Source organism: Ricinus communis, chromosome 9 (assembly GCF_019578655.1).
Source record: "Ricinus communis isolate WT05 ecotype wild-type chromosome 9, ASM1957865v1, whole genome shotgun sequence".
NCBI lineage: Eukaryota > Viridiplantae > Streptophyta > Magnoliopsida > Malpighiales > Euphorbiaceae > Ricinus > Ricinus communis.
Genome location: NC_063264.1, coordinates 2,067,162 through 2,081,985, shown reverse-complemented (window position 1 = coordinate 2,081,985; position 14,824 = coordinate 2,067,162). Strand labels below are relative to the sequence as shown.

The 14,824-nt window shown below is 35.1% G+C and overlaps 4 protein-coding genes across 6 annotated transcripts; 1 reads left to right on the top strand and 3 right to left on the bottom strand.

Annotated features, from left to right (window-relative positions):
- Positions 1–1,822: 1,822 nt before the first annotated feature.
- On the bottom strand, positions 1,823–4,090 carry LOC8262389. The gene is made up of 4 exons (XM_002516823.4): positions 3,744–4,090; positions 3,505–3,663; positions 3,134–3,382; positions 1,823–2,500 (listed from the first exon to the last, which is right to left on the bottom strand). The coding sequence occupies exons 1-4, from the start codon at positions 3,819–3,821 to the stop codon at positions 2,237–2,239; spliced, it is 750 nt and encodes a 249-aa protein (XP_002516869.1). The 5' UTR covers positions 3,822–4,090; the 3' UTR covers positions 1,823–2,236.
- Positions 4,091–4,433: 343 nt separating this feature from the next.
- LOC8262390 lies at positions 4,434–6,701 on the bottom strand. Of its 2 annotated transcripts, XM_015717811.3 has the most exons (4): positions 6,541–6,701; positions 6,331–6,462; positions 5,801–6,049; positions 4,434–5,066 (listed from the first exon to the last, which is right to left on the bottom strand). In XM_015717811.3, exons 1-4 carry the CDS (start codon positions 6,613–6,615, stop codon positions 4,788–4,790), a joined length of 735 nt encoding a protein of 244 aa, XP_015573297.1. In that variant the 5' UTR covers positions 6,616–6,701; the 3' UTR covers positions 4,434–4,787. The 2 variants fall into 2 exon arrangements, with proteins under 2 accessions (XP_015573297.1, XP_025012702.1); XM_025156934.2 differs by having other exon boundaries at positions 6,331–6,691.
- Positions 6,702–7,296: 595 nt separating this feature from the next.
- Positions 7,297–9,048, top strand: LOC8262391 (divinyl chlorophyllide a 8-vinyl-reductase, chloroplastic). 2 transcript variants are annotated; one of them, XM_048379246.1, is made up of 2 exons: positions 7,306–7,615; positions 8,023–9,048. In XM_048379246.1, exons 1-2 carry the CDS (start codon positions 7,332–7,334, stop codon positions 8,768–8,770), a joined length of 1,032 nt encoding a protein of 343 aa, XP_048235203.1. In that variant the 5' UTR covers positions 7,306–7,331; the 3' UTR covers positions 8,771–9,048. The 2 variants fall into 2 exon arrangements, with proteins under 2 accessions (XP_015573389.1, XP_048235203.1); XM_015717903.3 differs by having other exon boundaries at positions 7,297–9,048.
- Positions 9,049–9,444: 396 nt separating this feature from the next.
- On the bottom strand, positions 9,445–11,632 carry LOC8262392 (CASP-like protein 1D1). Its single transcript, XM_002516826.4, has 3 exons — positions 11,277–11,632; positions 10,078–10,204; positions 9,445–9,865 (listed from the first exon to the last, which is right to left on the bottom strand). Exons 1-3 carry the CDS (start codon positions 11,522–11,524, stop codon positions 9,635–9,637), a joined length of 606 nt encoding a protein of 201 aa, XP_002516872.1. The 5' UTR covers positions 11,525–11,632; the 3' UTR covers positions 9,445–9,634.
- Between the last annotated feature and the right edge of the window lie 3,192 nt (positions 11,633–14,824).

Below are 14,824 nucleotides of genomic sequence, written 5' to 3'. Positions count from 1 at the left end.
GTCAATAATCCAGGCATGTTGATTAGATGCATTATTATTTTTAAGTGACTGAAAATTAAATTGAACTGAACCTGACCCATCGGGTTGAGAGAGTCCAAACCCTTGGGGTTGCTGGGCCAAGGCTTGCAGCTAGGCCACAATGTCCTGAATTTGGGCCTGGCGGGCCTGCTGTGCAGAAGGAGGCATATGGGCCTGTGTTAACCCTGGGTCCAGCCCAGTTGTGGACATATGGGCCAGGCTTGGGCAGAGCCTAGATAAGGAAGGTTGGTCTGGATCCAAAGGTGGGTAGGGCCGGGTCGAGCGGTTGGACCGGGCTTCTGAGTAGGGTCGGTGGAGCCCAGCATTTTCGGGTCGTGTTTCGGGTCGGGGCGTCATATAACTTTTGGCATATGACGCCCCAGCACCCACACCCCTTCGCCTAGGGTTTTCGTCCCTCTTCTCTCAAATTTTTCTGCCTCCTTTCTTCCACACTTCCGAGCCTTCCCACCCCCATGCTGGTCGCAGCTGAGGGTGGAGGTGCCAGCAGCCGTCACGCTGGTGACCCTGCTTTTTGCAGTGGTCACAACATTCGATGGCGCTGACTCCTCCCCTCTGTCGATCGAAGTCGCGGTGCGTGGAGTAGGCTTGGTTGTCGGTGGTTTCTGGAATCTCGTTCATCGAGTTCCTTCTTGTTTCCTCACGCTGAATCGTAACTATTATGGCTTCGATTGATGGCAGTTGAGGGGCGAGCAGGATCTGCGATCGCAAGCCCTCGTAGCTTGAATCCAGACCCCTTAGGTAAGTGTAGATGAGATCTTGCTCCGCTCTCCTCTGTAGTTCTTCCAGATCATTTGATGGTGGGAGGTAGTTTTGTAACTCCTCCCACCTGGTTAGAATTTCTGTCGAATACTCTGTTGAGTTTTTGGTCCCTTGAACAATCTGGGACAGTTCCTGCTTTAACTTGAATATATGTGCGAAATTGTTTTGATGGCCGTAGAGGGTCTTTATTTTTTCCCATATTGCTCTTGATGTCTCCATAAGAATACATAGCCGAGCTATTTTACTGTTCATTGTGTTGGTGAGCATGGACATGACCAAATGGTCAGATGATTACCACTCTTCTAATTTTTCTAACTCTTCCTCTGTTGGTGCTTCTGGAATTGTTGGTTTTGGCTTTTGTTTGCTGCCTGTGATGAATCCAATTTTTTTTCTGGCACTGAGGGTGATGAAAATGGATTTTGACCACTTAAAATAGTTGTGACTGTCCTGCAGTACAATATTGGTGATTTTAGTGGTTTCACTGTGAGCCATTGTTTTTGAATGTTGAACTGTGATTTTTTTTGTAGCTTGGTAGGTGATGACTGGCTAAACCAGCTCTGATACTATGTAGAATTTGTATTAATGAACTGTGATGTGTATTTATAATTGATTTGGAATTCTGAGTTCATTTACAACTGTGTGTACATGCCTAACGGCTACTTTCTGAGAAGGGTAAGGTAGAAGTGACCTTTCCTGCGCTCCCTTTCACCCTTGGTCAGACCCTTGGTCAGTGATAAGAAGACTGCACAAGCAATCCAGCTTGTGCAGTCTCTGAGACCATGCCCTCCATGTCCTTCATTAACCATAATTTATGTTTACGTTGTTAACTCTTTTCAGTTTCATTTTTCTAGAACTTTACCTTCATTTTGAACTTGAGCTGCAGTTCAATTGGACTTTTTGCCTGGAGAATGACATGTCAAAATGCCAAAAGTTCATATAATATGTCAATCTCCCAATGATTACATCCAGCCTGATAACTTTTGCAACCTGGGATAACAAGATCATGTTACTAATAGCATCAAGATATATCAAATGTTTGTATAAACACTTTTATTGAAACACCATGACTTGAGGAAAACAATCTGAATAATTACAGAGACCGTATAATACAGAGATGTACAAGTTTGACAATTCTACAAGGATTCAGCTTCAATCCCCTCACTTTACAAAGAGCAAAGGCCAAAGGAAACAAGTATGTAACTGACATGATATCATCAGTTACGAAGACACAAACATCTGGCCATGAGAAGCTCGTTGCTGCATTCTGTAGTTAGTTCTTTCACATTAGGTAGTAATAGAAATTCAATGCATGGTGGCTAGGGAATGCCACTACAGGGAAAGCACCCACAGTACCTACTGTTCATCGGAAATTGAAAGATACAAATTAAGGAGACAAAACATTATGTCTACCATAGCTGCATTCCTGATCCTGTCTTTATCAGCTCTGACAAGACCCTGGAGTAGTTGCTGCATTAGAAATGGAGATCTCAATACGTAAGACCTCATGAATGGCACCTCGGTGAAGAACTTTGAGAATCTCCTCTCCTTTTTCTGTTGTAAGATCTGCCAGAGATACCGTGCGAGAATGAGGCTCTTCCGTCATGTGGAACCCAAAAAACCATCTGCCAATCTTCCACCATTTTACACACACTTGCCGCTCTGAAACTTTGCAACTCAGAAGCGCATCCATAACATGCTCAGCCTGTCCATTATAATATCCCCGTATCAGACATCTAGCATACGCAGAAACAGCATATGAGTGAAATAATCTTTGGCTAATTAGAGATTATGCTATCTGTAACCAAACAACACAAGGCTTCCTTTTCTTAGATAGACAGTTTGACACACATAAGTTCCACATATCTAGAAAAATTTGGACACTATTAGCGAACCCTGCTTCTGCTGCAGGGATTGACTAATGCCTTAGTTAAAGGTTTTGAGTAGTCTCTTTGCCAAAATTCTATCACAATCTGACTGATATTGAACAATAGCTGAACAGTTGCTCAAAGGTGTGGAGTATTGAAGCTTTGGACCTAGAACTCGAGAACAGTTTCTTTAGCGGGTGAACCAATGTGCAGGCAGGATTGAACTGCCAAAAAAACCACTTGCTTGTTTATCAGCTTGAACTCAAAGATAAAGAATTTTAAACTAATCAATTCAGCAATATCATTTCCTTCAAACTCTTTACAGAGCTTTACATACTTTCAGGATTATGAGTAAGCAATATCAGCTTTACAAGGTTCACAAGTCAAAACACTAAAGATACCACCAACGGTGTCTAATACCACACCTATCTAAAGAGAACAAACATAAAGGACAAAGAAGAGGATCTTACTGGCACTTTAAGTCCAAAAATGCAATAGTGCAAGCCAACCAAATTAAGCAGCACATTTAGTCTGGGTTTGAAAAGAAACATTTGAACATCTGTAAATGCAAGCTGCATGGAGTACAAATCTTGAAGTGCTTTATAATACTCTCCAACTTCAAGGGAGTCATATGGAGAAGAATGCTCCACAAACTCAACTAGAGCAGTGGCTTTACCAGCCATCTCTTCATGCAACCTTACATAAATCTCCCTCCATCCCTATATCACCGAAATTAAAAACATAAACCGATCCATGATAAAGATCCAACAATTAGCAAGAGGGCGCCTTTGTTTTCACATAAAACAGATCTAAACTGAACCCATGGTAGGAAATAAAGTACCTTTACGAGAGGATCAGTAGTAGAAGAGGAAGAATTGCAAAGAAAAGGAAGTGAAACTGAAGGCCATCTTTGTTTGGTAAGAGACTCCCATAAGCAATCAGACCTACAGAGCTCCCTCCATAAACGAGAGCAACTACCCAATGCACAGACATCTAATACCTTTTAACAAATTCAAGAAAAAAATTACAAATTAAAAGTACAAGTGAATTTAAAGAAAAGAAGAGAGAAAGAAACAGCACCTCAAGAGATAAGACGATTTTGATGGCAATATCAAAGGGAAGTAAGCTGATCAGGGCGGTACTGGGTGTTTGTTTCATATTCTTGATAGAATTTGCTTCTTTGTTTGCTTGCTTGTTTGGAGTTGAATAGAATTCTTTGTTTGTTTGTTTTTGGTGCAGTAGTCCAACTTCTGAGTACTTCTGAAACTAACACCGAGACAGCGAGTGAAACTTGTTTGTTCCTACTCGCGGCGCGTGATGTTTTACGACTGGGCAAATATATCTCAGGACTGACATTTCTCTGGATTGATATCTTGAAAAGATTAAACAGTTAAAAATCCTTAAATGGTTATTAACATCTTCACGAGGTTAAACAGTAAAAGAATGATGAAAGTTTGGGAAATAGACATTTATGTCGGTGCAACTTGCAGGAGGTATAGCTTCATCTGGTGGATTAGGGTTAGAGCAAATATCAAACTCAACCCAACTATTCTGTTTAATTTAAAAAAAATAGTATAAACCAAATAAATTTTAATTTGGATTTTGGGTTGATTCAGTTTAAGTTTATAAAAAGATTTAACTTTTTTTTAGTTTGGTTGGAAGTGAAGAACGACATGTCATTGCATGAAATGAGAACGATTTCCAAACTGATCAAGTATTAAAACGAATCCAAGCAGACTTGGAGAAGACTATCTTAACAAATACATCAGATACATAAAAACAGATATTTTATATACATTGACAATGTTTATCACAATTATACAAGTATACAATTAAGGTTTCAGCTTCCTTCAGTACCGTAATTTTCCACAAATGACAAAAGCCAAAGAAAAACTTACATGGCTATTGCTAATTTACAGAGACAAACATTATAGACATGAACAGATCACTGCTGTAGTCATTCTTTACTTCTTTCTTTTTTATCTTTTATTTTTTTGACACAGTGATGATGATGGTGGCTAGAGAATGCCACCTTAGAGAAGGACAAAATCACAAAAGCGCTTCTCTTTTCTTTGGCAATTGCAAGATAGATCATAACTGAGAAGGCCTACAATTTCTGCAAACCTAATACTGTATCTGAGAACTTTGACAAGGCCAAGGGGTAGATATTTCACTTGAAATGCATATCTTGACACGTAAGACCTCATGAATGGCACCTCGGCGAAGGACCCCGAGAACCTCCTCCCCTTTGTCTGTCACAAGATCTGCTAAAGATACCTTACGAGAATGGGACTCATCCCTCATGCGGAACCCATACAACCATCTGCCAAGCTTCCACCATTTTACACAGACTAGCCGCTCTGAAATTTTGCAAAACAGGATTGCATCCATGAGATGCTCAGCCTGTCCATTATTATATTAGATATCAGACGAGGAGCTTACATACAAGAACTGGATATCATAGCAAAGAATTGACCTATAATGCAATGATGCAGGAATCTAGCATTTCTCATAGATTGATGTACATTGGTTCCACATATCTAGATTATCTACATGCAATCAGCCCACCTGCTTTTGCTGTATATGTTGATTACTGCATTAATTCAAGGTCTCCTTTTTTCAAGTGTGTTTATCCAAAATCCAAATCTCAAAACAGCATAATACTGACTGACAATAGCCTAAATTTCAAATGACCTGCGATAGTTGTTGCTGAAAGGTGGATAAGTTATAAAGCCTGTGAACTAGAATTTGAAAGCCATTCTTTAGCTAGTTTGAGTTGCAAATTGAATCAAGGGAAAGTCTTATTCTCTCGTCCTATCCTTTTTTGATCTCGAACGAAGCCACTTGCTTCTTTTAAAACTCAGTGATAGAGAATTTAGACTAATCAATTAGACAATATTACTTTCCCCTCCAACCTTACAGATATCTACAAATTTATAGGTTTACAGCTAGACTACGATATCTTTTAACTATTCTAAGAGTGTAAAACAAAGGGCTTATTTCAAACACAAATTGACAAAATAAGAGTTGCAAAGCACTATACATGCAATAAGTCCTTTTCCACATTAACCTTAGACAAAAGGAACAACCATTGCTGTTAAACAAACAAAAAAAAAAAATGCAAGACAAGAGTGTACCGGCACTTTAAGGCAGAAAATGCAGTAGTGTAAGCCAACCAAGTTTAGTAGCACACTAAGCTTGGGCTTGAAAAGAAACATCTGAATATCTCTGAACGAAATCTGCATAGAATCTAAATCTTCAATTGCTTTATAATACTCCCCAACTTCAAGTGATTCAGATAGAGAACAATGCTCCACAAAAACAATCACAGAGGTAGCTTTTCCCTCCATCTCTTTATGCGTCCTTATATAAATCTCCCTCCAATCCTAAGATCACCAAATCAAACTATTAAAATAGTAAAACAAAATGCCTCCAATAAAACAGCATTACCCAATAGTTATTTCTGTTTAATACACAAGAGAAAGCAATAACAGCTTTTTTCTAATGAAGCAGGAAAGAAAGGCAACAGCTTCATTGAAAAATCCACGAAAAAGATAGCAAATAATGAAGAAAAAATAAGTGGGTTTGTTTCATTTTAACATAATCTTTAAACAGAAAGCTGGAAATATAAGAAACAAAGTGATAGCATAGATATGAAAGAAAGAACCTTGCTGATAGGATTGTTGAGAAAAGAAAGTGAAGGCCATCTTTCTCTGGTTAGCGACTCCCATATGCAATCTGACCCACATAATTCCCTCCAAAACCGAGAGCAACTGCCTAATGAACACACATCTAATACCTTCAACAAGTAGAAAATAGAATCATTATAAAGCCACAAACTTTTTCGAGAAAAAGGAAAAAGAAGCATAAACTTAACCTCAAGAGATGAGGCGATTTTGAGGGCAATATCAAGAGGGAGAGAGCTCTGTAAATTGCCCTCCGTTTGTTTCATTTCTTGTTACTTTTTGGCAGTGAATTATCAAGTTATTTTGGACTTTATAGAATTCAATGATTTAATCACGATACTAATATCATCTGAATTTAATTTCTGCTATGAATTTGCTTTTGGTTCGGTTTTCGGGGTCAAAGTCAAAAACTCACAAAAGAAACTGCTTACATAATTAGATGACGTGTCGTTTAGTGTGCATTAATCCTGTTAAAAAAGAATACGGTGACGTCTGATAAAATTAAAAATTAAATGCTATAATTGTTAGTGTTAAATATTAATCAATCTTTTTGTTTTTTCTAAACTTAATCAATCTTATATATTAAAAACATGGATACGTGTAAATAATATCACATAATATATATTACATTTCTTATGTTAGGTTCACTAGTAGAAATTGGATACATACTTTATTAGATATTTATTTAACATATTAAACAAATGGTCCTTTGGGATTTTTAAGTGTGCAATTAGAACAAAACTCGAAGATAGAAATATAATTCTTAAAATAAAGGGAATATATATATATTTTCGTCAAAAAATAAGGAGTTTTCGTAATTAAACCCATTTTAATTTTTCAATAATACTTAAACAACAGGAGTAGAGCGACATACATTTATAACAAAAAGGACTGTTCTGATATTTACCATGCAATCTCCAAGGTATTATTATCCACCTATCAATTATAGATTCTGCTCTGATATGGCCAAGAAACAACCACCATGAAAAGAAGCCTTCTCTTTTCCATTACTCACCTCACATTTTCCTTCTCTTTCTTTTCTTTTCTTCTAGATTTTCCCTTCAACCCACTGCTACTCTTCTCATATTTTTTATTTTCCATTGATCAGAAGTTTTTCTTTTCTTCTTTTTTTTCTTTTCAAGAACCAAGAAAGAAGAAGGAAAAAACATGTCACTTTGTTTCTCTTCAAATGTGTTTACTCTCAATTCACCAAACTTCCAAAGCTACAAAACTAGATTCTCTTCTCCATTCATCAATCAAATCCAGGTAAATTCTCTTTCTTGTGCTTTATCATCATTTTCTTTAAATTTATCACACAAGTTTAAGTTTAATAGACAAAGGCATAACTACATTACTGCTTCAGCAACAACTCTTGAATCAGTTCAATCATCATTTAGAACCAAGAATCCAAAAGATATTAACGTTTTGGTAGTGGGTTCAACTGGGTATATCGGAAAGTTTGTAGTTACAGAGTTAGTTAATAGAGGGTTTAATGTTATAGCCATTGCTAGAGAAAAGAGTGGAATTAGAGGTAAAAACAGTAAAGACGAGACTCTGAGTCAGTTAAAGGGAGCTAATGTATGTTTCTCTGATGTAACTAATTTGGAATCACTAGAGAAATCATTGAATGGATTTGGTGTTTCAATTGATGTTGTTGTGTCTTGCCTTGCTAGCCGTACTGGTGGTGTTAAGGATTCATGGAAGATTGATTATGAGGCGACAAAGAATAGTCTTATTGCTGGAAGAAAATTTGGGGCTCAGCATTTTGTATTGCTTTCTGCAATATGCGTACAAAAGCCCCTTCTTGAATTTCAGCGAGCTAAGCTGAAATTTGAGGCTGAACTGATGAAAGAATCTGAAAATGATAACGGATTCACTTACAGTATTGTGAGGCCAACTGCATTTTTTAAGAGCTTAGGAGGTCAGATTGAGTTAGTGAAAGATGGGAAACCTTATGTGATGTTTGGGGATGGCAAGTTGTGTGCTTGTAAACCGATTAGCGAGCCAGATTTGGCTTCATTTATTGCAGACTGTGTTTTGAGTGAGGATAAAATTAATCAGGTTTTGCCAATTGGAGGTCCAGGCAAGGCATTGACACCATTGGAACAAGGGGAAATGCTATTTAAACTATTGGGAAAAGAACCAAAGTTCTTGAAAGTGCCAATTGGGATAATGGATTTTGCTATTGGAATTCTAGATTTCCTAGTTCAGATCTTTCCCTCAATGGAAGATGCAGCTGAATTTGGCAAAATTGGTAGGTATTATGCAGCTGAAAGTATGCTCATTTTGGATCCTGAGACCGGCGACTATAGTGCTGAGAAAACACCAAGTTATGGGAAGGACACGCTGGAAGAATTTTTTGAAAGGGTGCTGAGGGAAGGAATGGCTGGTCAAGAATTAGGTGAACAAACAATCTTCTAAATTTGTTGTCTGTAAATTTGAATGCTAAATGGAGCCGACCAGTTTTGTAACAAGGCCTGCTTTAAGGTATGCAATTTGCTTTCTCCAGTCATACATTACTGCTACCATGTGAACTGTAACTGAAATTCTTTTATATAGATTATTCCTTCTGTGAGGAATGTCTGAAAACTCTTAAAAGGCAATTACTCCTTTTTGCTTCACAACTGTATGATTTGTGGGCAGATGTCGGTGCTATGGTGGATGAACTTAAGAATCAAAGTCTTGAACCTTTAAATTTATTGACCTAGTTGAGCTCATGTCATGGAAATCTGTGTCTTTCCCAGTTGTTTTGTGTTGTGCAATCATGTTGTGTACAGATAAATAGAAAGACGTAATTTTAAGCTTAATCTCTTGCATTCTCACCTCTCACAGGATTCAAAGAAATGTTAGAATTTCATTTAGTCACTGGATTCTTGAGAAGATGGTTCCTATTATCAGGAATATAAGTTTTGGGTTGCATTGAATATGCTTGTAACCAGTATGCATGTTTTTCTTTCCTTGTCTGAATAACTGAACAATTGTAAGCCTATATCATGCTTGAACTCAACTAAAGTGCCCTGTTAAAATAAAATGCAGCTAAAAACAGAAAATGGGTACTAAGTTGTTGATGCTCTGATGCTGTGTGAGAAAATGAATGGGACTAATAAACAAATCTAATAAATTAAGCTTTTCTGGAGCAGAAGTTACACTTTACAAGCAAGGCCTCTAGATTTACACAAAACACACACAATAACAACACTACTTAAAAGGTCCAATATTCTCACACACAATTGGAATTCCTTATCAATTTGAGGTGGGCACAAGCAATTTAGACTTGTAATTACTCTACTCTGCTCTACGGACCCGGCTATAAAGGGAGCAAACTGAGAGCATGATGAGCAAAACAAGCACAACTGAAGCAGCCAATGAGATTGCAAGGGCACTTCCTACATGCTTGCAGAATGTGTCATAAACATTGCAGATCTTCGTCCATCTTGTATGGCTGTTGCCCTTCAAACCAATGTATGCAACTCCTCCTGCTGCACCGGTGGCTGCGGCTACTATTCCCAGCATCAACTGCATTTTTTCAGAAGAGATTTAACATCATTTGCCAGCCAATAAGTGGTCCCGGCCCAACAAAACATAGGGTTTAGTCAAGGAAGCAGATTCATTAATCTTATATGGGGCCTTATGCAACAGAAAAATGCCATTGAAAGAGACCTCAAGACTTGTGGTTTTCGGTCTTAACAATCTAATGGAAAGCTAAGAAGGAAGTAGAGAAAGCTTACCACGTCCCAAAGTGCATAATAGAACAAGAACTTCGTTGCATAAATTGGCTTAGCGATGACCCCAAGAGATGCAAGGGTTGTGATGATACTGTATAGGCAAGCCACTGATAATGCTGCTACAAAGTATCTGCACAATGCGATCTGAATTAGACTACAATTACCATCACCATAAAAGTTTACCATAGTTTTAATTATGCCTTCATCATCTATATCTTCCATTTCTTAGTAAAAAAGAAAATAAAAAATTTGAAAGTAAGAGCTGCCCAGAGTTGAATTTGGTCCTTCTATATCCATCCAATCATTTTCATTATTAACAAATTAAAATTTATTAAAAATATTTTAATAAAAATAGTTAAATATAATAATATTAATTGAAATATATTTTTATACAGATTAAAAATGAACTATTAAAATTGAATGAAATAAAGAGGAGATATTTATATCATTTAATACAATTTGGTGTGGCGATGCGGTCCAGCAATGATAACTAAATTCTCAGCTCAATTAAGAAAAATAATACTAATTGCATAAAAAAGAGAAATAATATAAACCAATTAAAAGCCACCTTCCTTGTAAGGATAGAAATGAAACCTCATATGAAGACAACTCTTTTTTTGACATTATGAAGACATTTAATTTGCAATATTTACAGGGTCCACATGCAGTTGAACGACTACGTCTTGTGTTGGAAAGATATTTAAATGAAATGAAAAGGGCAAAAAAAGGAAAAGAGAGAATATAAAATTATTTCTATGTTTCCAAGTTCATCATTCTTTACAATCCAATCCATAATATATGTGTCTGCTTATTTTTCAAGAATTTCAAGTAATTATTAATTTGCATATGTCATCCTTATACCTTCTTACATAATGATATATAACAACTCCTCCCTTCTTAGCATCACTAATTAACTATTATTATCTGTTCCTTAGAAGACTAATTAATTAAACTGATTAACCAGAAACAGGACGTTGTATTTATTAGCATTAAAAGAAGACAGCAACACTTGTAAACCAAATAGTATTAAAGAACACATGCAGAGTTATTTCCCTTATATATTAATTGCATGAAAAGAGTTATTTCCACAGCCATGACTAATTCCATGTAGCTGATGTTATTAACTACGAAGTAGTAATAATACATGTAATTTAAGCAAAAAAATTAAAGCAGTTAATTATGCATGCATGTCAGTTACTTACATGAACGCCGGTGAGTGATTAAATTTAGCCTCAACAGGCACTCTGAGTCCAGGAACTCCAGGCACTGGAGCTAACTCCGTTTGCTTGGCAGTTGACATGACAACAATAGCAGTTAAGGTAGTTGCAAACAAGAAAACCCTAAGACCAACATCAACCGCGAAATAGTCACGGCGGAGAGGAGCCGGCGGAGGCGGCTGTGGCACTTCTGACTTGATGGCTTCTGGGTCAGGCTTATCTGTGGATGCCATGATGTCGAGGACTTCTGGTTGTTGCTAAGTGGCTACCTAAAATGGTTTTCTCAACAGCAGCAACAAGAGTTTGTGAGTTGGCAGTTGATGGTAATAGTGTATATATATAGGGCAAAATGTATGGTATGTGTGTACATATTTGATGCTTCATGCACCCACAAAATTGATGCAAAATTAATATAAAAATTACTTTTGGAGTTCCCTGCACGTTATTGGTTTAGACATTAAATAATTGATTTTTTATTTTTTTTATTTTATGTTGTAACTTGTAAGTAGCTTTGTTTGAAGGTTTGATATATGCATAAGTAGGCTTTGAAAATTCTTGCATACACATATGTGTCTATACATTGACAATTCCATGAATGTGAATGGATGGATATATATATATATATATACATAATCTTGGTGGATTGATTTTTTAGGTTTTGTTGATAGTGATTGGGATCTTAAAGCATTACTATTATATTTAGGATTCTAAGTTTGTCTGATTGTAAAGAAGAAAGCAATATTTGGCCACCTTGTAGCTTAATAATTGTGAATATGATTTGTTGCCAGTTGCCATTTAAAAACAAAGAAAATGGGAACCAAACAATGTTCTATCTATTTTTTGAATCAATGATGGTCATTTCTGCACCTCAAAATCTTTTATTTTTCTCCTTTTGTCAAAATGACAGGTAATTTATGGGTTTCATTAATCCCACTGCTGTCTCCAATATCCCAAAACTTCTGATCCTTGCTTTCTGAATCATTTGATTATATGGTAAGATTCTACCAGAACTTGGTACGTATAATTTATAATTAGAGCTTCAACAATAACAAAAGATTTTGGATGATACGCAACAGCTTACTTAAACCCAAGTTGCTATTTATTTAATTAGCTAGCAAGGGGCATCCGCTGTTTTTTTTTTAGTATATATATCCAGAGCATAGAACTCTTTATGGATTACAAAACATTCGAAATCTTAGTCAAAATATAAGAATTTATTACCATTTTATCTATAAACTCGAAACCGAAGATTAAACATTCATATCCTTATCTTATCCTTTATATACATACACATAGCTATCAAAGAACATTAAATACAAATAATTGATCGGCCAAATTAAACAAAAAAAAAAAGAAAGATAAAAAGATTACAAGACAATATGACTACAAGGAAGTTTTGGAAACAAAGAAAGGAAATATATGTCACTTTTTATTCTACTAATTTCAATTTCTCCTATGATCTAAAAAGGAAAAAGAAAAAAGGGTTTTGTATACAATTTGCCAAATGCCAATATATATATGTATATATATTCTTTTCTTTGATTGAGAAGACCTAACATTCAACTATCTTGTAGTAGTTGTTTTTAGTTGAGAAAAGATAGTATTCATAGTGAATTTGAAGAGAATTAGGCTTTTTTTTTTTTTCTAATATATAATTTATAAAGTTTATACTAATTAATAGTATAGAACCTTCAAGATATTTGTTAATGATATATGATTAGATTAGCCCACAAACAAGGAGCACCCACGTCATAACTTGTGAGAAAAATATCTTTTATCCATCCATTGACTGTTGAAGATAGAATCAATGCTTATCTGGATGCTAATTTTGCTAAATCTCATTCCTTGTCATCACTAAGCTCACATTCGCCTCTACCCATTTCTCCTCACGGAAAAGTAATAATTACTTGGGGAAAATACCAATTTATATGTAAAATGATTTTTAAAATTTTAAAAATAAAATAAAAATTTAAGTTGAAAAAAGAAAAGAACAATTTTCAATTTTCAATGTCAAATACACCTTTTTAATATATTATTGGATGCATCTAAATATTGGAAATTAAAGTAGTGGTATACAAAATTACTCAAAAGTGGAACCCAAATTGTGAATTGGAATTCAAAGGATTGCATAACAAGAAAAGATTGAATATGATAAGGTATATATATATAAATAATCATATCTTCTTTTCAGAGTGGATGAAAAACCTACCAAATTCTATTTTATTTATTTTTGCTCTACATTTGCTCATAGTCAAAACCTAATCGTGTATATAAAGAATGGATTAATAAATGATTGGTTAAGCCGAGTCTTAGTCAAAGGGTAGAATTTGCAAAGGGGCCTACAGAAATGCAAATACACCTTTATGAAGTGACAAAGCAGCAATAAATCCCACAGAGCATCAAAATCTGCCACCACACCCACAAAAACTTACCTTCTCTCTTTCTAATTTCTGTCTAATTTTGACCAATGGAAAGTTCCCACCTCGCTATAATAAATGAAGTGCCTCCCATATGAATGAAAAGAGCCCACTCCTTTCTTCATCCACTTTCCTTTCTTCTTCGCAATTAAAATGCTATAAAAGATATTATAAATAAAAGTTATGACTAAAATAATATTGTAATAAGATAAAATATAATAATATTATATTTTCTAAAATTATATATATAAATATTATTATATAGAAAAACAACATACTAAATTTTTTACTATATATATATATATATATATATATATATTATGTGATACTTTTATCTTTTTCAACTAGAAATATAAGTAATAGATATTTAGTTGTTATTATTCAAAGAGATGAGAGATTTTTGGTGGGTCACTCCATTTTTTTTTTCTAGTTTTTCATTCTATTATGAAATTAACCCATAAAAAGAAAATCAAGAACTTGAAATCTCTACTTGTTATCAATCTAGCTAAGACTGGATTTGTCTATATTTTCATTTCAATTCCATTAATATACAAGGTTGTATGTGTATGTCTTTAAGCAATTGACCTTTTAAAGATTTATGTACACAAACTTTTCCCAATTGAGTAGGAACCTGAAATCCTTACAACCCTTTATCGAATTATACATGCAAGTGCAAGAGCTGAAACCATTCCTATTTTATGATTTAACTCAAAGAACAAAAAAAACAAATCCAATCCTATTTATTATTATAGCAACTTTCTTAATTAGGTTCTAAAATTACTTTATTTCATTGAAATGCTGCCATCTTCCATTAATGCTACGACAGACAACAACCTGTATTGATTTGATTTTGTAATTTAAAAATCTAGATAGAATGAAGTTGTATAGAGACCACATGGTGCAATTTTGGAACAATAAATGCTCCTATCTTAATACGATTTGATGCATCTTTGTCAGGAAATTTCAAACCCGGATTTTGCTAAATGGGTTTATATATACAAAACAGATAACTTCTTTCTAAAATGTAATGTATATATGTTCTGAAAAAATAATAATAATTGATTTAAACTTATTTGTGCCTTAGTTTAAGGTATCAAAATCTAAATTCAACAAAAT